Below are 24156 nucleotides of genomic sequence, written 5' to 3' on the forward strand. Positions count from 1 at the left end.
ACCTCAGCCTTCCAAGTAGCTGGAACTACAGGTGTGCACAACCACACCCGGCTAATTTTTTGATTTATTGTAGAGATGAGGTCTCACCAAGTTGCCCAGGGAGGTCTCGAATCTGCAGGCTCAGGCAATCCACTCACCTCAGCCTCCCAAGGCACGGGATTACAGGCTGAGCCACCACGCCTGGTTCTCTAGGTGTACATTCTAGGCCCTTCGCAAATCTTGTCAATTCAGCCACATTTCCTGTCATGCCCTCAACACCTCTCTCAACTTCAGACACACTGAGTAACTCAACATCCTTCTTCTTGCATCCACATCTTAGTGATCACTATCGCCTTACCTGAAGTGACTTTTCCTCAAACCCTTTTCATTGCCTGGTTCACTCAAGATAATGAGATTTAAAATCAAATGGGTTTTTTGTACCCACCCTCCCTAATCCCTTCAGGACTCACAGAACAACCTAAGCCAGGGGTCTGCAACCCCCAGACTGCAGACCAGGACTGGTACCAGGACTGTTAGGAACTGGGCGGCACAGCAGGAGGTAAGCAGCAGGGGAGTAGAACTCAGCTTGCTGTCAGATCAACGGTGGCACTGGATTCTCATAGGAGCGCAAGCCCTATTGTGAACTGCGCATGTGAGAGGGATCCATGTTGTGCTCCTTATGAGAATCTAATGCGTGATGATCTACCGCCATCCCTCCCCACCCAGCAGTCTGTGCTCAGGCTTTCCTGCCCTTCACCCTGGTAGCACTGCTCCAAGGAGGCCTCTCATGATCTCCATGCTGAAAAACCCAGTGGTCAGCTCCAAGTCCCCGTCTTGCCTGATCCTGCAGCAGCCCTCCTGCCAGTTCACCATCCGTCCTCCTCCTTCCCACTCCCACTCTTCCAGGATACCACTCTTGTTTATTCTCCTAGTTACATGTCCCTCCTAGTTTCCTTTGCTGATTCCTCTTTTCCCAGAGCACTTTAAAAAATTATTTAAAAACATTTTTTAGAGACAGAGTCTTTCTCTGTCACCCAGTCTGGAGTGTAGTGGCGCAATCATGACTCACTGAAGCCTCAAGCTCCGGGGCTCAAGCAGTCCTCCTGCCTCAGCTTGCTGAGTAACTGGGACTACAGGCACATGCCACCACACCCAGCTAGTTTTCTAAAAAACAAATTTTGTAGAGACAAGGTCTTCCTATGTTGTCCAGGTTGGTCTCAAACTCCTGGCCTCAAGTGATCCACCTCAGTCTCCTGAAGTGCTGGGTTTACAGGCATGAGCCACTGCACCCGGTCTATTTTATTGACACAAATTAAATGTACATATTTTGGGGTGCATATGATATTTTGATAGTCATATAATGTGTAATAATCAAATCAAGGTAATTGGGATATCCACCACCTTAAACATTTATCTTTTCTTTATGCTGGGAACAATGGAATTACTGTTTTAAAACATACAACAGATTGTTGTTAACTATAGTCACCCTATTGAGCTATCAAACACTAGGTCTTTTATTTTTATTTTTTACTTTTTGAGTTGGGAGTCTCACTCTATCGCCTAGGCTGGAGTGCAGTGGCATGTTCACAGTCACCACAGCCTCGACCTGCTAGGTTCAGGCGATCCTTCTCAGTCATCCAAGTAGCTGGAACTATAGGTGTGTGCCACCACGCTGGCTCATTTTTTTATTTATTGTAGAGATGAGGTCTTGCCAAGTTGCCCAGGCTGGTCTCCAACCCCTGGGCTTAGGCAATCCTCATCTCTGCCTCCCAAAGTACTGGAATTACATGCGTAAGCCACTGTCCCTGGCTGTTTAGCGTGTTTTTATACCTATTAATCAACTTCTTGTCATCCCTCTGCCCTTAGAGTCCCAATTTTGTGCTCTTAGACACTATGGTATGCCATGTAATATTTGAGCAGAACCAATGTTTAAAGCAGAAAACAGAAAAACACTGAGTTCCAGAGACAGTCACCATAGTATTCAAAAGGTTAAGGGTCATGTTACCATAGCAACACATTCAGCAGGGTACCTGACAGGGTCTGGAAACTTCACTGGGCTTGTTGAAAGCCTTTGCTTTCAAATTCCTTTCCGACTACAGGTAACTACTGATATATATATGTATCTCACACAAAAATTGCATCAATGGTGATTAACATAATTACAAAACACCCTAAAGGTCCTCAATTGGTATAAACACAAATCACTGTTTTTGTCCACCTTATCTGCACTTGTTTCTTAGGCTTTCCCGCATTTGCCACCTTAAACAGACTCAGTTCAGTCCTCCTGGTGCCCCCAGGTGCCCTACGCTGGATTCCCCTCTGACAACCACACCTTGGTTTTCTGTAACAAGCTGCTTTGAAAGTGGTTCTGTACTCCCAGGCACCAGCTTAGTCCCTGGTGGCTGGCAGCTTATACCGTGGCCCTGACCTAGCCACCCACCTAGGCAGCCTGGGCCTTAACCCCTTAGGACTCAGCCCCTCCGGCAGCCTACTCATTGTAGTCTTCACTCACTAGTTGGCTGCAGCACCTCAGAATCCATACTGAATCTTTAATTTTTTTGTTTTTGAGTTGGAGTCTCACGCTGTCACCCAGGCTAGAGTGCAGTGGCACTCTCATGGCCACCACAGCCTTGACCTGCTGGGCTCAGGAGATCCTTTCGCCTCAGCCTTTCAAGTAGCTGGAACTACAGGCGTGTGCCACCACACCAGGCTAATTTTTTTGATTTATTGTAGAGACGAGGTCTTTCCATGTTGCCCAGGCTGGTCTTGGACCCCTGGACTCAGGCAATCTTCTCGCCTTGGACTCCCAAAGTGCTGGGATTACAGGTTTGAGCCACTGCACCCAGAGACACATTGAGTTTTAATGGGTTAGCACTAGCATCTCTACGAAAGTAAATGTTAACCTGCAGGAAAAGGGAGCTTAAGGCAAAAGCACACAATTCAGAAATTAAAGGGTTATACACAAAATCCAGCATGCTCCACTTCAGAGAGCCAGGGGCCACAACTTGCCAGGTTCCTTGCCCAGAGGAAGCATCAATACCACACCACCTAACAGCTCTAAGAACACCTTCCAAGGACATCACATATAATCACCAGAGGGCCAAGACAGTAGGAGATAAGAGCCTCTACTGAGACAGTACTATGAAAATGACAGGCACCGGGCTCCGTGGCTCAGCCTGTAATCCCGCGCCTTTGGGAGGCTGAGGTGAGTGGATTGCCTGAGCCCACGGGTTTGAGACCAACCCGGGCAATGTGGCAAGACCTTGTCTCTACAATAAATCCAAAAATTAGAGGGCGTGGTGGCGCAGCCTGGGTACCTGAGACCTTGTCTCTACAATAAATCAACAAGTTAGCTGGGCGTGGTAGTGCATGCTTATATTTCCAGCTATTTGGAAGGTTGAGGCAGAAGGATCACCTGAGCCCAGCAGGTCGAGGCCGCAGTGATTTTGAGCATGACAGAGTGAGACTCCAACTCAAAAAAAAAAGAAAATGACAGGCCGGGTCAGTGGCTCAGCCTGTAATTTCAACACTTTGGGAGCCCATGGGTTCAAGACCAGCCTGGGCAATGTGGCAAGACCTTGTCTCTACAATAAATCCAAAAATTAGAGGGCGTGGTGGCGCAGCCTGGGTACCTGAGACCTTGTCTCTACAATAAATCAACAAGTTAGCTGGGCGTGGTAGTGCATGCTTATATTTCCAGCTATTTGGAAGGTTGAGGCAGAAGGATCACCTGAGCCCAGCAGGTCGAGGCCGCAGTGATTTTGAGCATGACAGAGTGAGACTCCAACTCAAAAAAAAAAGAAAATGACAGGCCGGGTCAGTGGCTCAGCCTGTAATTTCAACACTTTGGGAGCCCATGGGTTCAAGACCAGCCTGGGCAATGTGGCAAGACCTTGTCTCTACAATAAATCCAAAAATTAGAGGGCGTGGTGGCGCAGCCTGGGTACCTGAGACCTTGTCTCTACAATAAATCAACAAGTTAGCTGGGCGTGGTAGTGCATGCTTATATTTCCAGCTATTTGGAAGGTTGAGGCAGAAGGATCACCTGAGCCCAGCAGGTCGAGGCCGCAGTGATTTTGAGCATGACAGAGTGAGACTCCAACTCAAAAAAAAAAGAAAATGACAGGCCGGGTCAGTGGCTCAGCCTGTAATTTCAACACTTTGGGAGCCCATGGGTTCAAGACCAGCCTGGGCAATGTGGCAAGACCTTGTCTCTACAATAAATCCAAAAATTAGAGGGCGTGGTGGCGCAGCCTGGGTACCTGAGACCTTGTCTCTACAATAAATCAACAAGTTAGCTGGGCGTGGTAGTGCATGCTTATATTTCCAGCTATTTGGAAGGTTGAGGCAGAAGGATCACCTGAGCCCAGCAGGTCGAGGCCGCAGTGATTTTGAGCATGACAGAGTGAGACTCCAACTCAAAAAAAAAAGAAAATGACAGGCCGGGTCAGTGGCTCAGCCTGTAATTTCAACACTTTGGGAGCCCATGGGTTCAAGACCAGCCTGGGCAATGTGGCAAGACCTTGTCGCTACAATAAATCAAAAAAATTACCCAAGCGTGGTAGTGTACACTTGTGGTTCTGGCTACTTGGAAGACTGAGGCAGAAGAATTGTCTGAGCCCAGCAGGCCAAGGCTACGGTGGTCATGGGCATGCCACTGCACTCCAGCCTGGGCAACGGAGAGAATCCAACTCAAAAAAAAAAAAAAGAACAAAAAAACGACTGCATAGATAAGGCAATGTGTACTATACGTTCCCCAAATGGAATATAGCTGGAACTACAGAGATGAGCCACTGTACCTGGTTCTTGATCACATCTTTAAAACGAGTCCTTGGCCAGGCAAAGTGGCTCACACCTGTAATCTCAGCACTTTGGGAAGCCAAGGTAGGATTATTTGAAGCCATGAATTTGAGTCCAGCCTAGATACATAGCAAGACCACATCTCTACAAAAGTAAATGTTTTTTAAAAAATCAAAAATTAAAAATAAACTGGGTACAATAGCTCATGCCTGTAATCCCAGTACTTTGGGAAGTGGAGGCAAGAGGACTGTCTGAGCTCAGGGGTCTGAGACCAGCCTGGGCAACTTGGCAAGATCTCATCTTTGTAATAAATCAAAAGATCCGGGAGTGGTGGAGCATGCCTGTAGTTCCAGTTACTTGTAAGGCTGAGACAGAAGGATCGCCTGACCCATGAGCATGTCACTGTACCCTGGCCTGGGCAACAGAGTGAGATGTCAACTCTAAGAGAAGTTTTTAAAAATTATTTTAAAAGTCATAAAAATGAAAACAAAAGATACCTAAACTGCTCCTATCTGAATTCTGATTTCTCTCCTTTGGCCATCCAAAGGAGAGAATGCCAGCAGTGAGGCTAGATTACAGTAATCTATGTAGAAAGTTGTTCTAGTGCTACCTCCATCCTCATGCAGATTACTGTAATCTAGCCTCATCATGTACTTGCTTAATTGTGACCAAACTTGATTCACACCATTGCACTTCACACTTCCTGGTTTGTGTGGGATTATCTTTAATGGCAGAATGTTCGACATTCCTGACCTGTAGGCACTAACACCAATAGCAGCCAATAGTCACTGGACAGCCACAACCAACACTGAGGCAGAGGATCACCTAACATTCTCTCATGGGTACCAGTTGGGGAAATGAGGAAAAAACCACACAGCAAGAACTTCAGAAAAGTACATTTATTAAGAAAATTTACTTAGCTAGCATGTCCTCCCTTTGCCATTAGGATTGGTTAGTGCTTCCAGACTTTAGTGTGCATATAAATCATCTGGATCTTGTTAAAAATCAGATGCTAATTCAGCAGGTCTGAGGTGGCCAAGAGTTTTAACCAACTCCCAGATGATCCTATCTACACACTGGGTACGAGTTCAACTACAAACACCAACACTGTAGACCCCAGCGGGACACCTGTTTGGAAGTTAAGCTTCCAGCAGAATATGGACAAGCTGTTTAGTCACTGGCTGCTCTAAACTGGTTACAGAAGTGTCTCCAACTGCACCAGATGTTTCATGATGCAGCCTAAATCTCAATGGTAGTTGAGCTAGGACTTAAATCTGGATAGCTCTCAATACTCCCAAAAGTGCTTATTCCACCAAGCCAGGAGCCCAGGTGTTGTTTCTGTGAGTAGGAGTCTCACTCACACTCATGGCCACTGCAGCCTCGACCTGCTGGGCTCAAGAGATCCTTCTGCCTTAGCCTTTCAAGTAGCCAGGTCCACAGCCACCTGTGGACCACACCTGGCTTATTTTCTAATTTATTGTAGAGATGAGGTTTCACCAAGTTGCCCAGGCTGGTTTCAAACCCCTGTACGCAGGCAATTCTCTCACCACCATCTCCCAAAATGCCCAGCTAGTTTTTAAATAGAAGTTAACTGAACTGAGTACACAACACAGGAGGACCAAATGAAGGTTTAGCTTGTTTTTATCAATAAAATTAATGACCAAACAGGAGTTTGACTGCATGAGGATGGAGGTAGCACTAGAACAACTTTCTACATTTTTTTCTGAAATGCTTTTAGATGAAACTAGCATTATGTGCTCCATCTCCTGTTACATGTAACAAACCCTGCTGCAGTTAGTAACCTGCAGTAATTAGCTATCTATTCACCAAGAGTTTGTTCTCAAACATCTTCATCACAGTTACTTAATTCAGAACTGAATAAAATCATGTGTGGTTCCTCCCCCAAAATTGAAACTGAGTCACCAGAATCTGACTTTTTCAACTCCTTCTTTGTTTATGAGGTGGTGGCCCTGGCCCCATAGTAAAAGATTGAGAAGTGAATGCACATTTATATCTTAAATGAAACAAAAAGTACATGGCAACACAGTCCACAATTCTTCCTTTTAACCAAGTAGATCTGATCTTACTGGGAAAGAGGACTTTATTATCAGGATGACAAAACAAGTCATTTTCATTAAAAGAAAAAAAAAAAGTTAGGTACACCAAATAATCTCCAGGTTTTAAAATACCTACAAAAGCAGCAAACAAGTTAGAAAACCTCTTACCAGCAATAAAAAGGTGGCCCAAGGACAAATGAACTCTACTTAGTCACAAATGAGTGAATTATTGAATGGAATTAACAAGTGCTCAAAATTTAAACCCCAAATTGAAAATGATGAACCAATGACCAAGTACTGTGTGAGAGGAATGATGGCTTCTGAAAGTTGGCTTCGGTGAGATCTAGAAAAATCACAAGCAAAAAAATTTCCATTTTCATACCAAAGGAAAGTGAACTTGTAGAAGCAACATTTCACACATACCAAAACACAAAAACTAAACTCTTTTTGAACACGATGTGCCTGGCACTAGTCTAAGCATTTGATAGGCACTAAATTGTTTACCCTTTTGAAGGATATTATTACTGCCTCCTTGATACAGATATAGAAAACTGTGGCAGATTAATAACTCACTCAAGGTAACAGGTAACACAGTTAAAGTCAAGGGCAGGGCTAGGAATCCAATCCAGACAATTTGCCTCAAGTTCCCGCATGGGGTTCTCCTTTTCACCTCTATCTACATATATTGACCCTCAACAACCGTATGGATCCTCCTCACTTAAAAAGTAGCCTGAGCCACAGTTAGGGGAAATTTATTCTCAACTATCACATCAAAGTCTATGACTCCTTTACTACACATCGGTGCTGAAAAAATTTCTAGCAGAAACAGAATCACTGCAACATGGGATCACTGCACCCTGCCTTGAATCCAGGCTCTAAATTCAAACCCCAACCATACCCCCCCCAATCAGTTTCAACGGGACTACTGACCACAGTACATCAACAAGGATGCAAACACAGGCAATGTTACAGGAAACACTGGCATCCAATTAGAGGATGACAGGGTTGTTACCAGCTATTCCCATCGAAGCTTTAAGTGGCTTGAGGTCCAAGGACTTGAATATGGCCAGGATCCTTTCACAGAATACACAACAGTAATGTACATTTCACTGAAAACTTTTTATTGGCCTTTTGGATAGAAACGGGAATTTATTTGCCGGGAAGGATGATCCCATCATACTGAAAGAGAAGAGATTTTATTTTTTCAGGATAGGAGGCAACAGCAAAGATCGCAGCAATGGCTAACACAGAATTCAAATCTGATACATGAACTTTGCCTCTAAATCCCACATCCTTTCTGGACTAAACAGGAAGCTGGCTGGTTTTAACTGTTACAGTGTGCTCAACTGCATAATAACCTGAGAAAAGGCAGCTCCCCTCTTCCAGCTGTCCACATTCACAGGGTGGGGAGAAAGCCCAGTTCTGGATGTTCCTTTAAACCACCAACCCTCGAAGCCCCCCATCTGCCAAGCTGCCCAGTATCCTTACTTTAGAAGCTACCCACCGAACAGTACTATACTTTGCACCCCTAAATCCCAACTCCATTCACCAACACTACATACCACCACTCCACGGGAGATAAATCAATTTTACCTTCTGCTGGAACCAGCGCATGGCCTCCTCTTTGCTGATTCTGTGTTTGGCCCCAATGCAGCCTGTTCTGCGCTTCTTGTCGGCGATGCTGAAACCTGGCCTACCCAGCACCTGTCCCAGGAATAATCAACAGTCACCTAGCCAGCTCAGAGTCAAGAGCAGATGGACAAGACTCACACACTGGAGACTGATCACCAAGAGTCACCTGGCAGCTGAGTGGATTCTGAAGCAAGACCCTGATCTCAGTTTTGGCAGGAACTGTGACTGGCATCTTGGACAATATGGCCTTACTACAGGATTGCTCTGGAGCCTGGAACTTTCAGCACCTTTCCCCTCCCTAAATATCTTTTAGTGGTGCTAAGGATTCGCCACTACTGCTTCTCAATCTCCAAAGCACCTTTCTTCTTGAAATAACAGTTAAAAATTGCAACACATGTATTACAGCAAACCTAAAACTCTGAGCACAAAGAAATATATATATTTCCTTCTGCTTCAGCTCAAAAATGCTTCCCAAAGGCTTGCTGCCCCCAAACCCCTATGAGTAACCAATTCCCATTAGTTTGGACGTTCAAATGTTAAGGAGGGTGCCACTGTCTTTCACATTCCACACTAGTTAAGGCTTCTGGTTTTGGCTACTTACATTTCAGTAACACAAATGGTCACTTCTACATTAAAATCCTCACCCTGAGCAAATCACCGCATCATCCAAACCTGTTTTTACACCCTAGGTCTAAGTGAAGACGTGAGGGAGGAGCAGGCTCAGTGCCGCCGACCCACAGGCCCCTGTAGCACTCGTACCACCTCTCAAAAACCTTTCAAATCACTGACTGCATGGAACAAATGCCTTCATTCACCTTTAAGCTACACTGATGCTTTATAAATCCTAGACTGTGAACTCACAACAGCAAGGATCCCGTTCATCTTGTGAATTCAGTACTCTACTCCTACACTCGCCACAAACATGGCACATCTTCCCAAGGGGGAGAACACACAGGCAGACAACACACAAAAGCTTTAACCAACACCTGAACATCAAGATAGCACAAACAAAATGAAGGAATAGACTCCCCTCTCCTTATACACCAGGAGAGGAAAAGATTAAATAGTCATACCACATAGAAGTCCAGGCCGTAGATACCAATGCTTGGGTCATATTTGATACCCAGATCGATGTGTTCCTGGATCCCAAAACCAAAGTTTCCAGTATCTGAGAAGTTATTTTTCCTTAGTTCATACTCCCGCACCTGAGGGGAGAAATGCAGCAATAACATTTCCTGTCAGCTTCAATTTGCCCAAAATAAGTAGATCAACCACAATATTCAGCACTCCAAAGCAAAAATACAATTCGATGTAACTTGGCTGGAAAAAACATTCTTTTTTTTGAGTTGGAGTCTCACTCAGTCGCCCAGACTGGAGTGCAGTGGCTGCTCCCGGCCACCACAGCCTCGCCTGCTAGGCTCCGGTGATCCTTCTGCCTCAGCCTTCCCAGTAGCCAGAACTACAGGCGCGCGCTACCACGCCTGGCTGATTTTTTGATTTATCGTAGAGATGAGGTCTCACTGCCCAGGCGGGTCTCGAACCCGCAGGCTCAGGCAATCCACTCACCTCAGCCTCCCAAAGGCGCGGGATTACAGGCTGAGCCACCGAGCCCGGCAGGAATACATTCTTTGACTTTCCCACTAACCAAATTATATTCCAACTACAGAGTTCTTGGAATCTTCCATATTCCAAAGTGCAGAGAAAACCTCAGAGACAGCAAAAGCATCAACTCCCAGGCATCTTTTAAACCACCAAAGAAAACAGTTAAACCCTGCTGAGTATAAAAAAAAGCCTTTTAGAAACTCAAGCAAATATATACCAGGGCACCAGAGAACAGTACACTAAGTGTAACTACAGCTACTGTAGTCACCTACATGTGTTAGTGGGTGCTGATCAATACCACCCCATGAGGGGATCAGTCTTACCTTCAGCCCTTTCTCCAGGATTTCTTCTGCCTTGGCCCCTCGAACTGTGCAGTGGACGGCAATCTTTTCATTTCTCCTGATGCCAAAAGATCTGACAGTGTATCTAGCTGCAGTCAGGAAGTAACAGGGATGTTGTCATACGCCCACTGTACTTACTTCTTCCCCTAAAACTCCATCACCAGGACTCAAGGAGATATTAAGTATCCAGCCGCACTCTGTGTTGTAGTATGTGTTCACCCACATTTATTGATCGATTTCATTCACAGGACAGAAAACAGCTTCCAACCTCCAGTCATCCAGCCATACTTCAGCAATTAAGAACTCTTAAGTCCTAGCTGGGCTTGGTGGCTCAGCCTGTAATCCCATGCTTTGGGAGGCTGAGGTGAGCAGACTGCCTGAGCCTGCGGGTTCGAGACCCACCTGGGCAACTTGGCGAGACCTCATCTCTACAATAAACCAAAAAATTTATTGGTAGCGCTGCCTGTAATTCTAGCTACTCAGAAGGCTGAGGCAGAAGGATCGCCGGAGCCCAGCAGGTTGAGGCTGCGGTGGCCAGGAGCGGCCACTGCACTCCAGTCTGGACGACAGAATGAGACTCCAACTCAAAAAAAAAAAGAACTCTTAAGTTCTAACGCCAAAGCTTCAGGGAGGGCAAGTTCACAACCAGGGTAAGCCAAAGAGGCCTCTAGTAAGAAAGATTATTGTTGTGTTGTGTTCTAAAGAAAACAAAGTGTTATTCTGAATAGCTAGTATTTACTGAAACCTTATTGTATTGTTATTCTTATCTTACAGGTAAGATTCAGAGTTTATCAACTTGCCCAAGATCATAGTTGGTAATAAAAAACAGGATCCGGACCCAAGAACTCACCATATTTCACTACCCTAAAGCAAAAAAACTCACACCAACTTCACATAGACATCCCATTTTATCCTCCACAATCTTATACAGTATTACTACCCCCTTCATCCAAATAAGGAAGCTGAGGTCCAGAAAGCCCAAATTCACAGACTAGCAAGTGTGAAGCCAGGATTCGAACCAAGGGAGTCTACACAAACATACAGTCCTGTTCTAATGCAGCCTGTATAACCCTAACTGCCAACCAGGCCTAATGCTCTTTACTACATTAGACATTTCCACTCTACCTCATATCCTTGTTACTTAAAGACTCTTACTCAGACGAGTCTTAGTTTAAGGTCTGATCACATAAAACCTGGTATTGCAACCCAACACTCAATCTCAAAAAGAAGACACTTCTTGTTTGGCTCATGAGTTTAATGCTTTAAGGGATGCTGGCTGTCACCTTCTGAACAGGCTCAAGAGCAGGTACAATAAGAAACCAACAGGCGAACCAAGTGGCTAGCCCTCCCCTTTGGAAAACACAGGAGTCTGTCTGGAAAAGACAGGAGCCCTCCCCTTTGCTCACCTTTGGAAAAAACAGGAGTCTGGCCTGTGAGCTGCTCCAAAACCTTGGCTGCCCGGGTCAGTCTGTCTCCACTCTCCCCCACACAGATGTTGAGGCAGAGCTTGCGAATGCGAAGTTCCCGCATGGGGTTCTCCTTTTCACCTTGATCCTGCTGCAAAAGAGAAGGACAATCGTCAATGCACTCAAGACCCCATCCCGGCTGACAACCAAGGTCCTCATTACTTCTCATTTGCACAGCATGTTTACTCCTGCTTATTCCAGAAAGTAACGAAAACCCCAAGGGCTTCACTGTGTCTGTCTGGGAAGCACCGAGGAAGCAGTCACCTCGGGACTTTCTCCTCCTCCACGAACGGAATGGATGAAGACGAGCTCAGGACAGTTACGGACACAGAACGGACCCCGAAAGGCTCAGTGTGTGGGATGATGAAGACCGCCTCCGTTACAAGGCCGATTGAGGGTGGGCAACAGAGAACTTAATTGCCGAGAAAATAGGAAGCACGTGGTTACGCGACGTCCTGCACCCCAATCCGAAACAGCGGGAAGTCGCCTTCCCTAAGCAAAAAAGAACAACCGGCTGAGGTTTCCCAGAACCGGGCAAGTCTCACGTTTCCGGGACCAGAAAAAGGCCCAGACCCCATGTCCCGAAACCTTCTGCTGGCCCCACTTGCCCTTGCTGCAGCCCGTGGGCGAAGCCTGAGCTCTTCGGCAGCTGCCCCGAGCTTGCTGCAGGAAGGAAGGGAGAAGTGACAGGGTCCCGCTCCGCGTCCTCTGCCCGCACAGCTCTGCCAGTTTCGGTCCGGCCAGCCTTGCGGGATCCATCTCCCTCAGAATGCGAGCGAGGCAGACCCCGCGGGCTCAGCCGGCGGTGGATGGCAACGGATGAAAGAAAGCAAACCCCAGGCCCAGATACTCACCGCCATGATGGAGAACAGGAAGAGAAAGCGGAGCTTCCGGCCCAGGGCCTTATGGGCCAGGAGGCGGGTTCTGTTCCCAGGCTAACCGGAGAGATATGGAAGAGAGGCGTGTCTGCAGCGGCGCCGCGCAGCGTAGCGTGGCGTCGGCTTCCTCCTTGTGGATAGTGCTAGCAACTACAGGCGTCACCGGTTGACCCGTGGCACTAGGTTTTCCAAAAATAGTTTTTGAAAGCTCGCTGAGTTGGCAGGTCTTTGAATTTCCGGACCCGGTTGACGTCCTCTCCTCCCACACGGTCTCAAGGCCTAGTGGTTCCTGCCTGACGAGACTGCCAATTATTAAACCAATTATTCAGGTTATGACGCAAATTTATTCTGAAACAACGTAAATAAATAGAATTTATACAAACCCAACAGAATCATGGCTTAAGAGTTCTGAGCCGTGAGGACAGATTGATCTCAGCCAGCTGATACCTAAGTGACCTTGGACAGGCGACTACAGGTTGTGTATCCCTAATCTGAAATGCTTGGGATCAGAAAGAAGTGTTTTGGATTTGGGGGTTTTTTTTCAGATTTTGGAATATTTGCATATTGAAAGGAGGGACCGAAAGCGAGAAGCCACTTTGTTTTGTTCCTAAATCTTAACACAATAATGAGAAAGTAAAAGCTGTGTCCAGGAGGAATACATACTTTAGGTAAAGATTAACTTTGCTGACTTTATCTTTTCAGAAACCCAGATCCCTCAAACATGACCAGTGTCTGCCCATTTTAATCGTGAAGCAGACCCCCCTCCTCTTCCTCAAGGTCTACAAATCATCCACCCGGCAAAGTATTTGTGCTTCTGGCCTTGATGTATTGTTAATAAGTTTACTGTGATCGGTCTCCAGTCCACCACCTGGAGTCATGAGATATCAGGGCCAAGTGATACCAAGACACAAGACTTGTGATTTCTGTTAGTCTACATCAAAAAGTATAACTTTAGGCCAGGCATGGTGGCTCAGCCTATAATCCCAGCACTTTGGGAGCCCAGGCGAGAGGATTGCCTGAGCTCAGGGGTTCGAGACCAGCCTGGTGAACTTGGTGAGGTCTCGTCTCTTCAATAAATCACAAAAACTAGCCAGGCGTGGTGGCATACGTCTGTAGTTCCAGCTACTTGGAAGGCTGAAGCGGAAGGATCGTCTCAGCCCAGCAGGTAGAGGCTACAGTGGTCGTGAGCATGCCACTGCACTCCAATCTGGGCAATAAGAATGAGACTCCAACTCAAAAAAAAAGTGCAACTTTAAACAATCTCCTTGATCCAAACTGCTCTCCAAGAGCTTTAAATATACCCAGTTCCCCAGCCTTCAGAGCCACACTCATCTTAGAGTGCCAGCCATCTTCCTGTCTGTGGGAAGTGATCTTTTCTTTTTTTTTTCTTTTTTTGAGTTGGAGTCTCACTCGGTCACCCAGACTCGAGTGCAGTGGCCGCTCCCGGCCACCGCAGCCTCGACCTGCTGGGCTCCGGCCATCCTTCCGCCTCAGTCTTCCAAGTAGCCAGAATTATAGGCGTGCACTACCACGCCCGGCTGATTTTTTGATTTATTATAGAGATGAGGTCTCACTGCCCATCTGGGTCTCGAACCCACAGGCTCAGGCAATCCACTCACCTCAGTCTCCCAAAGGTGCAGGATTACAGGCTGAGCCACCAAGCCCGGCTGTGATCTTTTCTTAAATAAATATTTTCGTTCTTCATCTCTTGGTGTGCTGCAAATCTTTGTGTTACTTGGCTCTCTGGTTACCAGAGCACACCTCCGGCCCGCCAGCTCCAGTGGTGCTGTGCCCCCTCCGGACCCTCTGTACCTGGCATATCTAAGGTGATATCCTGGGGATGGGACACAGGTCTGAACATAAAATTCATTTATGTTTCGTATACACCTTTACACATATCCTGAAGGTAATTTTACACACTATTTTTAGTAATCTCCTGCATGAAACAATGTTTGTGTGCATTGATCCATTAGAAAGCTAAGGTACCACTATCTCAGTCACCCATGTGGACAATTAGTGGTTGTTTGGCATCACCATTATTCATGGCTGAAAGAGTGGGCTACACTGATGAGTCTACATGAGTCAGCTGCACTCTAGCTAACAGGGTGGTTAGATCTGATGTGCCCATAAGGAAAAATGTCTGAAAGCTTTCCCTAGTTTAATTAATTAATTAATTGATTTTTTTTTTTTGGAGTTGGAGTCTCACTCTGTCACCCAGGCTGGAGTGCAGTAGCATACTCAGGGCCACTGCAGCCTCAACTTGCTGGGCTCAGGTGATCATTCCACCTCAGCCTTCCAAGTAGATGGAGTCACAGGTGCATGTCACCACACCCAGCTAATTTTTTTTATTTATTGTAGAGACAAGGTCTCACCAAGTTGCCCAGGCTGGTCTTGAATCCCTGAGCTCAGGCAATCCTCTCACCTCTGCCTCCCAAAGTGCTGGGATTATAGGCATGCACAACCCTGTCTTCACCACTGTGTTCCAAGCGTTGGCAACAGTATATATGGCATCCTCCTTCATGCTAAACCCCTTCTAACCATCTTCCATACCCATGCCTCTTTTCATTGTTGCTAGCTGGCTGTTCAAAAAAGTGTCTTTTTATTTACTCTTCATTGATCTGAGGATACCCTAGTCACATGGCTGAATCAATGAAGTCATATTTGGGGAAATGTGCACGGTGTAAACATTATTTTTGATGGACATTTCAGCTGGACATTCAGCATGACAGTTGTCAAGGAATAACAACCTTGGTGTAATCATCCAATCTGCCTTCCCTGTATGAGCTGCAGACACAAAATATTTGTGAAACGGATCAGAAAAGATGTTCCTGGTGATCAATGCTTTTTGTTAGCATAGTAATGTACTGGTAAGAAATTCACTCCTTAGTAATGAAGCTAGTGAGGATACAAGTTTTTATCTATTAGGAAAAATTTACATTTACACACACCTGCTGCATTAGCACATCCCAAAACAGTTATTCTGTTCTAATATCCTTAATTCCTGTAGGTGCTGTCTCATCAGTTGTAGTCAAGAAATGTCTTTCTGGGGCAAAAATGCCAAAACAGAGATGTTTTATCAGCATCGTTGACTTGTTCTGACATCAGATTTTCACTAGTAATGACCTTGGCAAATTCCTCAATGAATTTCTCCACTGCTTTTTGATCAGTAGATGTTTTATCACCACAAAACTTTTTTAAAAGTTAGCACTTTGTCTTTTTTATTTTTGAGTCAGAGTCTCACTCTGTCACCCAGGCTGGAGTGCAGTGGCACAGTCACGGCCACTACAGCCTCAACCTGCTGGGCTCAGGTGATCTTTCCACCTCAGTCTTCCAAGTAGTTGGAACTACAGACACGTGCCACCACGCCCGGCTTATTTTTCGATTTATTGTAGAGATGAGGTCTCGCCAAGTTGCCTAGGCTGGTCTCGAACCCTTGAGCTCAGACAATCTCTCACCTCTGCCCCTCACAGTGCTGAGATTGCAGGTGCGAGCCATGGCACCTGGCCAACACTGTGACTTAAAAGTTTTAAAAAGTTTTGTGCCAGGTGTAGTGGCTCATGCCTGTAATCCCAGCACTGTGGTAGGCTGAGGTGGGAGGACTGCTTGAGCCCAGGAGTTCGAGACCATATGGGGCAAAATGTGAGATCTCATCTCTACAAAAAATTATCTGGTCATGGTAGTGCATGTCTGTAGTCTCAGCTACTCAAGAGGCTGAGGTGGGCGACTCGCTTGAGCCCAGCAATTTGAGACTGCAGTGAGCTATGATCATGCCACTACACTCTAGCCTGGGCAACAGAGTGAGATCCCAACTTAAAAAAAAAAAAGTAGGCAACCAGCCTGTTGAATATTTACAGTTTCCTTCCATCTTCAGTTCCTCGTACTTGACCTTGCTTGTTTCATGATTAGCATGCCAGTAAGAGGCCTGTGTTCACTGCTTCACTGATGGATCCTGTCTTTCAATACACAATCTTCAGTTTTAGCTTGATGCATTGTTTTCCTGTTCTGTATTAACTTTCTTTCATTCCTTTCAGCATAGAACTTCCAGTTTATTCTTCTGTCATCTCTGGTGGTCATTCCAACACTATGCTCTGTTGTAAGAAGTTCCACCCTCGTGTTGCCATTCAGTGTCTCCAACAGCTTGACCTTCTGCGCAATGGGTCAACATAATGTTGCCTTTTCTGATCACTGTTACCCATAGAGGTATCTTCGGGCCTGTTTGGCACTTTCAACAATATCTTTCCACCACAGAGCAAAGAATAACCAAAAAACAATAGTGCATGTAGGTCTTGGCCCCTTGTCGGGCGTCAGGGGTACCAGCCGCTGGCTCACCCAGCCTGCACATGTGCCATCTTATAATCCTTTGTGAGTGTGCTTTCATGGAGGAGTCTGACTTTGAATGGAAAAGCTATACTGCAACTAAGGAGCTAAGGGCCTGGGAAGTTCTTTTTTTTATCTTAGGAATGCTGTACAAACTGTTTTTTTTTTTTTTGAGTTGGAGTCTCACTCTGTTGCCCAGACTGGAGTGCAGTGGCCGCTCCCAGCCACTGCAGCCTCGACCTGCTGGGCTCCGGCGATCCTTCCGCCTCAGCCTTCCGAGTAGCTGGAATTACAGCCATGCGCTACAACGCCCGGCTGATGTTTTGATTTATTGTAGAGATGAGGTCTCACCAAGTTGCCCAGGCAGGTCTCGAACTCGCTGGCTCAGGCAATCCACTCACCTCAGCCTCCCAAAGCGCGGGATTACAGGCTGAGCCCCCAAGCCCGGCTTACAAACTGTTTTGTGCCTATGTTTTGACTGACTTGTTACATGAGATCAGATGGGGAATTTTCCACTGTGGCTTCATGTTAGTGCATAAAGTGTTTCAGATTTTGGATTTTCAGATTAGGGTTGTTCAATTTATAATTAGAACTCTTTCAGTCTCGGTTTTCCTCATCTGCAAAATGGGTTCCTATATTTTATAAAGTTGTGAACATTAAGTGAGGTAATTATGTAAAGCATATGGTAAGCCCTAAATAAATTGTTACTCTTGTTATTAATATACACCTACTATATCCAAGTAGCATCTCTCCCACCAAAGTGTTAAATATGGTATATAATCGAGAGAGGGTCATCCTGCAAGCTCAGAAAAGGACTTCAACTCCAGACAATAGTAGGGCCCCTGGCTCACCCTGGATCTCAGCAGCAGCACCCAAAGATAGGGGACCAGGACTTACAATTCAGACAGTAGGTGGCCTGGACTGCCTGAGCCCATGGGTTTGAGACCAGCTTGGGCAACTTGGTGAGACCTCATCTCTACAATAAATAAAAAAATTCGCTGGGCATGGTGGTGCATGCCTGTAGTTCCAGCTACTTGGAAGACTGAAGTGGAAGGATCGCCTGAGCCCAGCAGGTCAAGGCTGTGGTGGCCGTGAGCATGCCACTGTACTCCAGCCTGGGCAGCAGAGTGAGACTCGACTCAAAAAAAAAAAAAAGAGACAACTAAATGCAACACACAGGCCTGGATTTTCTTTTGATATAAAGCATGTTCTTGGGACAACTGGCAAAATCTGAATAAGGTCTATAGATTTCACAAATGTTATCATGTTGATGCCTTGATTCTGATGACTGGGTCTTGGCTATGTAAGAGAATGCTTTTGTGTTTAAGAAATACACATTCAGCCAGGCTCGGCGGTTCAGCCTGTAATCCCGCGCCTTGGGAGGCTGAGGTGAGTGGATTGCCTGAGTCCGCGGGTTCGAGACTTGCCTGGGCAACTTGGTGAGACCTCATCTCTACAATAAATTAAAAAAAATTAGCCAGGTGTGGTAGCGCGCACCTGTAGTTCCAGCTACTTGGAAGGTGAAGGCAGAAGGATCACCGGAGCCCAGCAGGTCGAGGCTGCGGTGGCCAGGAGCGGCCACTGTACTCCAGTCTGGGCGACAGAGTGAGACTCCAACTCAAAAACAAAAACAAAAACAAAAAAATAATAATAGAAATTCACATTCAGTAATAGGGATGAAGAGTAAGTCTGCAGCTTACTCTCAAACGATTCAGAATAAAACACACACACACCCACCAGGGGGCTCCCCCCAAAATAAATTTATTTATAAAAAATTATGCATTTATTCTTACATGTTTAAATGTCAGTCACTCTCGAGGTACTCTCCGTTTAATGCAATACACCTATCAAGATGCTTTTTCCACTGCTCAAAACAGTTTTAGAACTTGTTAATTTTGATGCCTTTTAGTGCTTCTGCTGTTTTTTGTTTCACCTCTTCCACATTGACAAAACATTTTCCTTTTAAGAAACTTTTTCATCTGGGAAACAAAAGAAAGTCGCTTGGGGTGGGATCAAGTGAATAGGGAGGGTGGGGCATAAAAGTCATACTGTTTTTGGTCAAAAGCTGCTGAACACTTAGCACAGTCATGACAGGGGCACTTGTAAATCATCCATCATGAAATGGAAAATGTGCTGAAAGAATCTCCAAAAATAATTCACTGAAGTGGAATGCAGCCTCTCACAACAATGCTAGCTGGTACACTGATGCTGATGGGTTCTTAGAACACTTTCCTAGTGGGGAAAGCCTGTATTTCAAGGGCCCATCCTCCAAAAAATAATTATGTTTTTTTTGGGGGGGAGGGATGTCCCCATCATACACACACACACACACACACACACACACACACACACACACACAGGAATTGCCAAAAAACAATTTATACACATTTTAAGAGATGTTATCTCTGCCATTGCCTTGCTAAGCTATGGTGTGGTCATGTGCTCTTTGAGCTACGGCCAGACCATGCTTTCTTAAGCTTTGGCACCCTCCTCTACCCTCCCCTACCCTGAGGAGGTGAATCTCCTCTTTCTTTCTCTCTATTTACTTTCTAAATATTTTCTAATCTATATTTTCTAATCTAATAAAACAAGATGTTATCTATGCATTGCTTTCTGAAGTTGAATTAAATTATGGTAGCAATGTGTAGCATGATGTTCACTCAACCATGCTTCCACCATTTTCTTTGACTGTCCTGGCTGTCACGTGGTGATGCTAGCATTCATTTGATTAATACCATCTTTTTTTTTTTTTTTTTTGAGTTGGAGTCTCACTCTGTCGCCCAGACTGGACTGCAGGGCCGCTCCGGGCCACCGCAGCCTCAACCTGCTGGGCTCTGGCGATCCTTCCGCCTCAGCCTTCCAAGTAGCCAGAATTACAGGTGCACGCTACCATGCCCGGCTGATTTTTTGATTTATTGTAGAGATGAGGTCTTGCTGCCCAGGCGGGTCTCAAACCTGCAGGCTCAGGCAATCCACTCACCTCAGCCTCCCAAAGCTGCGGGATTACAGGCTGAGCCACCGAGCCCGGCTTAATACCATCTTTTGAGTGAACATCATACTTTAAATGTGTATACATTTTTTGGCACCCCCTATATGTATGCATATGAATGTACATGTTATATATATGTATATATATATATATGCACACACACACACATATCATTTCTCTTCTCTTAGAGTAAAACATATATTTAGATTAAAAAATAATAAAGCAAATTGTTGCTGGGCATGGTGGCTCATGCCTGTAACCCCAGCAATTTGGGAGGCTAAGGTGAGAGGACTGCCTGAGCCTGGGGATTCAAGACCAGCCTGAACAACTTGGTGAGACCTCATCTCTACAGTAAATAAAAAAATAAGCTGCTTGTGGTACTGCATGCCTGTAGTTCCAGCTTCTTGGAAGGCTGAGGTAGAAGGAGCGCCTAAGCCCAGCAGGTCAAGGCGATGGTGGCCATGAGCGTGCCACTGCACTTCAGCCTGAGCGACAGAGTGAGATTCCAACTCAAACATTAAAAAAAATTAAAAATTAATTAGATAAATAAATAGACCAGGTGCGGTGGCTCATGCCTATAATCCCAGCACTTTGGGAGGCTGAGGTGAGAGGATTGTCTGAGTCCAGGGGTTCGAGACCAGCCTAAGCAACTTGGTGAGATCTCATCTCTACAATAAATTAAAAAATTAGCTGGGCATTGTGGCATGTGCCTGTAGTGCCAAAAGGCTAGGCAGAAGCATCACCTGAGCCCAGCAAGTCAAGGCTGCAGTGGTCGAGCATGCCACTGCACTCCAGCCTGGGCAACAGTGAGACTCTGACTCAAAAATAAACACATACATACATACATACATACATACATACATACATACATACATACAATAAAGCAAATGTGGTATGTGGAGGCTAGAGTAACTCTGTCTTGGATGCTAATCCACCATGTTGACATCTTTTTTTTTCTTTCCCAGATTGAGGTCTTGCTATGTTGCACAGTCTGGTATCAAACTCCTGGCTTCCTTGGCCTTCCAACTCACTAGGACTGCAACCATGTGCCACTTGCCTAACTTCTGATTAACCCCAGTTCCAGGAATGCCTGTAAGGTTTCTGTTCTATCTATCAAGAGCCTAAATCTGTCCTTAGGTCAAAACAATTTTGATGTTGTCATCTGAAACACCTACATAAATCTTGCCCTAAAGCAAATTATAGGCTCTGTCACACAAGGCATTCTTGCCTTTCCCTGGGGGGTTGACTTAGGTTGTCCTTCACACCCCTTTGAAAGTCCATGTACTGTTTGTCTAAGGCACAAGGCCCTGGGTCTAGGGGATAACAGTGCAGTGGGATTCATTCACAGCCTTTGGGCATCCTAGATGGGGCTTCTGTTTGTGTAAATCCCTATAAAAGTTTCTTTCTGAGAAACTGGATTTGTCAGCCTCTTTCCTCAGCCCCTCAGCCCCCTCGGCCTTTGAAGTTAGGTTTGCATGACCTGCTCACCCAGGAACCTGGTAAATTTAAGATTTGGGTATCTGGGTGAAGGCTATGTGAGACTTCTTGTAACTTCTCTGTAACTCTGAGATGGTCTAAGGAAGGCTAAAATACCTTGAGGGAATCAGGGATCTGGGAAGATATAAAACTGAGCTCACCCTCCAAAGCTCAGTCTCATTTCATACCTCCATCCCCACGTTTTCCTCAAACAAACTTCCCTGTAAGAGCTCACTTGGTTCCAGTTCCCACACCATGTTAATGAGAATAGCTAATTACTAGCTCATTTACTGTGCCCACAGGTACCAGCCCACTTGACCTTCAACATCATTGTGGAGACAGATACTATTGGCTCCCAATGTACAGATGTGCATACAGGAACACAGAAGTTTAGGAACTTTTTTTTGAGTTGGAGTCTCACTCCGTCGCCCAGGCTGGAGTGCAGTGGCACGCTCACGGCCACCCCAGTGTCGACCTGCTGGGCTCCGGCGATCCTTCCACCTCAGCCTTCCAAGTAGCTAGAACTACAGGCATGTGCCACCACGGCCGGCTACTTTTTTGATTTATTGTAGAGATGATGTCCAGGCTGTTCTCGAACCCATGGGCTCAGGCGATCCTCTCACCTCAGCCTCCCAAAGTGCTGGGATTACAAGTTTGAGCCACCATGCCTGGTCAAGTTTAAAAACTTTTTAAACATATTTTATTTTTAAAAATTTTTTTACAGATAGGGTCTTGCTATGTTGCCCAGGCTGGAGTGCAGTGGCAGGATCACAGCTCACTGCAGCCTTGACCTCCTGGGCTCAGGTGATGCTTCCACTTCAGCCTCCTGAGTAGCTGGGACTACACACACATACCACCACACCTGGGTTATTTTTGTGATTTGTAGAGACAGGGTCTTGCTTTGTTGCTTAGGCTGGTCTTGAACTCCTGGACTCAAGCGATCTTCCTGCCTAGGCCTCCCAAAGTGCTGGAATTGCAGGCCTCCTAAACGGTGTTGAAGTCAGGCAGTCTAACACCAGAATCCAGTTCTATTCTAGGAGCTGATGGAACAGGCCAGGGCCCAGACCTTTCCCAGAGTTCCCCCTCCACACCTGTTCCTCCTTGTGATCCCAGCTGTCTGCTTCTTGTACCTGGAGTCCCCTTCTTGCTTGAGACAGAGGGCAGTTGAGGCAGAGGCAAAGACTTCTTGTGCTTTGTTCCAATGAGCAAAAAGAAAGGGGTAGGTTGAAGACAGTTCAGGAGGCTGGGAGCAGTGACTCATCCCTAAATCCTACCACTTTGGGAGACTGAGGTGAGAGGATTGCCTGAACCCATAGGTTCGAAACCATTCCGGGCAGCTTGAGGAGACCTCATCTCTACAATAAATAAATAAAAAATTAGCCAGGCATGGTGGCACGTGCCTATTGTTCCAGGAAGGCTGAGATGGAAGAATCTCCTGAGCCTACCAGGTCGAGGCTGTGGTGGCCATGAGCCTGCCACTGCACTCCAGCCTGGGTGACAGAGCGAGACTCCAACTCAAAAAAAAAGAGAGTTCAGGCAAGAAAAAAACAAGACCAAGTCCTTTCCTCAAGCCCCTCTTTCCCAGTTGTGACTCTGCCTGGGTGGCCATCACTCATTTCCTGGCTGCCTTCATGGCCACCTTGTGACCCTGCTGCCAGTAGCTGCTTTTTCTCTCCATTGTCTTGATGACCCCAACAGCCACTGTCTGCCTCATGTCACACACAGTGAAGCAACCTAAGACACAGAATGGGGAGAAATGAGGGGACACTGAAACTACCTGTATAAAAATAAAATAGGCAGCTTGGGCAACGTGGGGAGACCATGTATCTAAAAACAAATAAAAAATTTAGCCAAATGTGATGGCATCTGCCTTTAGTCCCAGAGGGTGAGGTGGAAGGATTGCCTGAGCCCAGGAGGGCAAGGCTGCAGTGAGCTGTGATTGCGCCACTGCACTCCAGTCGTGGCAACAGAATGAGACCCCAATTCAAATAATAACAACAGCAACACAGGGCCATGGGAGTAAGAGCTGTGGAAGAGAACTGAGCCCTACAAAGTTGCAGCTTTGGTTAGAAATTAACAAATCTGTTGTTTCTAAGTTTCCTTTCCTCCATGCATGGCTGCTTGCACAATCATGACAATAGAGGGCAATTGATCATCTTCATGTTTTGACCCCTGGGGAGGGAGAAAGTTGCCCTTGAAGTTGATAAACATATTTTCCCATAAACAATGAGCCTAAGTTTGCACAGATCTCCTTGATGACATCTGAAGTTTGATCTATGGAAACGCATGAGCAGCTTTAATCTTCGGGACCTCACCCCCATGTACCTTCCTACTAAGCTATTTCTTTCTTTCTTTTTTTTTTTTTTGAGTTGAAGTTTCACTCTGTCACCCAGGCTGGAGGGCAGTGGCACACTCATGGCCACTGCACCCTCGACCTTCGGGGCTTAGGTGATCCTTCTGCCTCAGCCTTCCAAGTAGCTGAAACTACAGGCATGAATTACCACAACTGGCTAATTTTTAAATTTATTGTAGAGATGAGGTCTCGCCAAGTTGCCCAGACTGGTCACGAACCCGTGGGCTCAGGCAATCCTCTTGCCTCGGCCTCCCAAAGTGCTGGGA

At 46.0% G+C, this 24156-nt stretch overlaps 1 protein-coding gene across 3 annotated transcripts in view; it reads right to left on the reverse strand.

The window, feature by feature from the left end:
* Window positions 1-12790, reverse strand: part of ELOA (elongin A) — a 54477-nt gene extending 41687 nt beyond the window's left edge. The window contains exons 1-6 of one of the 3 annotated variants that reach the window (XM_008061807.1): window positions 12732-12790; window positions 11818-11968; window positions 10394-10500; window positions 9542-9673; window positions 8430-8540; window positions 7937-8015 (exon numbers count right to left, since the gene is read on the reverse strand). In XM_008061807.1, the coding sequence (XP_008059998.1) occupies window positions 7986-8015; window positions 8430-8540; window positions 9542-9673; window positions 10394-10500; window positions 11818-11968; window positions 12732-12737 (537 nt within the window). In that variant the 5' untranslated portion in view covers window positions 12738-12790 and the 3' untranslated portion in view covers window positions 7937-7985. Of the gene's footprint in view, window positions 1-7936; window positions 8016-8429; window positions 8541-9541; window positions 9674-10393; window positions 10501-11817; window positions 11969-12731 lie in introns of those variants that run through there. The other 2 variants (XM_008061808.1, XM_008061816.2) reach the window with 2 other exon arrangements.
* Between the last annotated feature and the right edge of the window lie 11366 nt (window positions 12791-24156).

Source organism: Carlito syrichta, unplaced genomic scaffold (genome assembly GCF_000164805.1).
Source record: "Carlito syrichta isolate Samal-C Ts95f unplaced genomic scaffold, Tarsius_syrichta-2.0.1 Scaffold305620, whole genome shotgun sequence".
Lineage (NCBI taxonomy): Eukaryota > Metazoa > Chordata > Mammalia > Primates > Tarsiidae > Carlito > Carlito syrichta.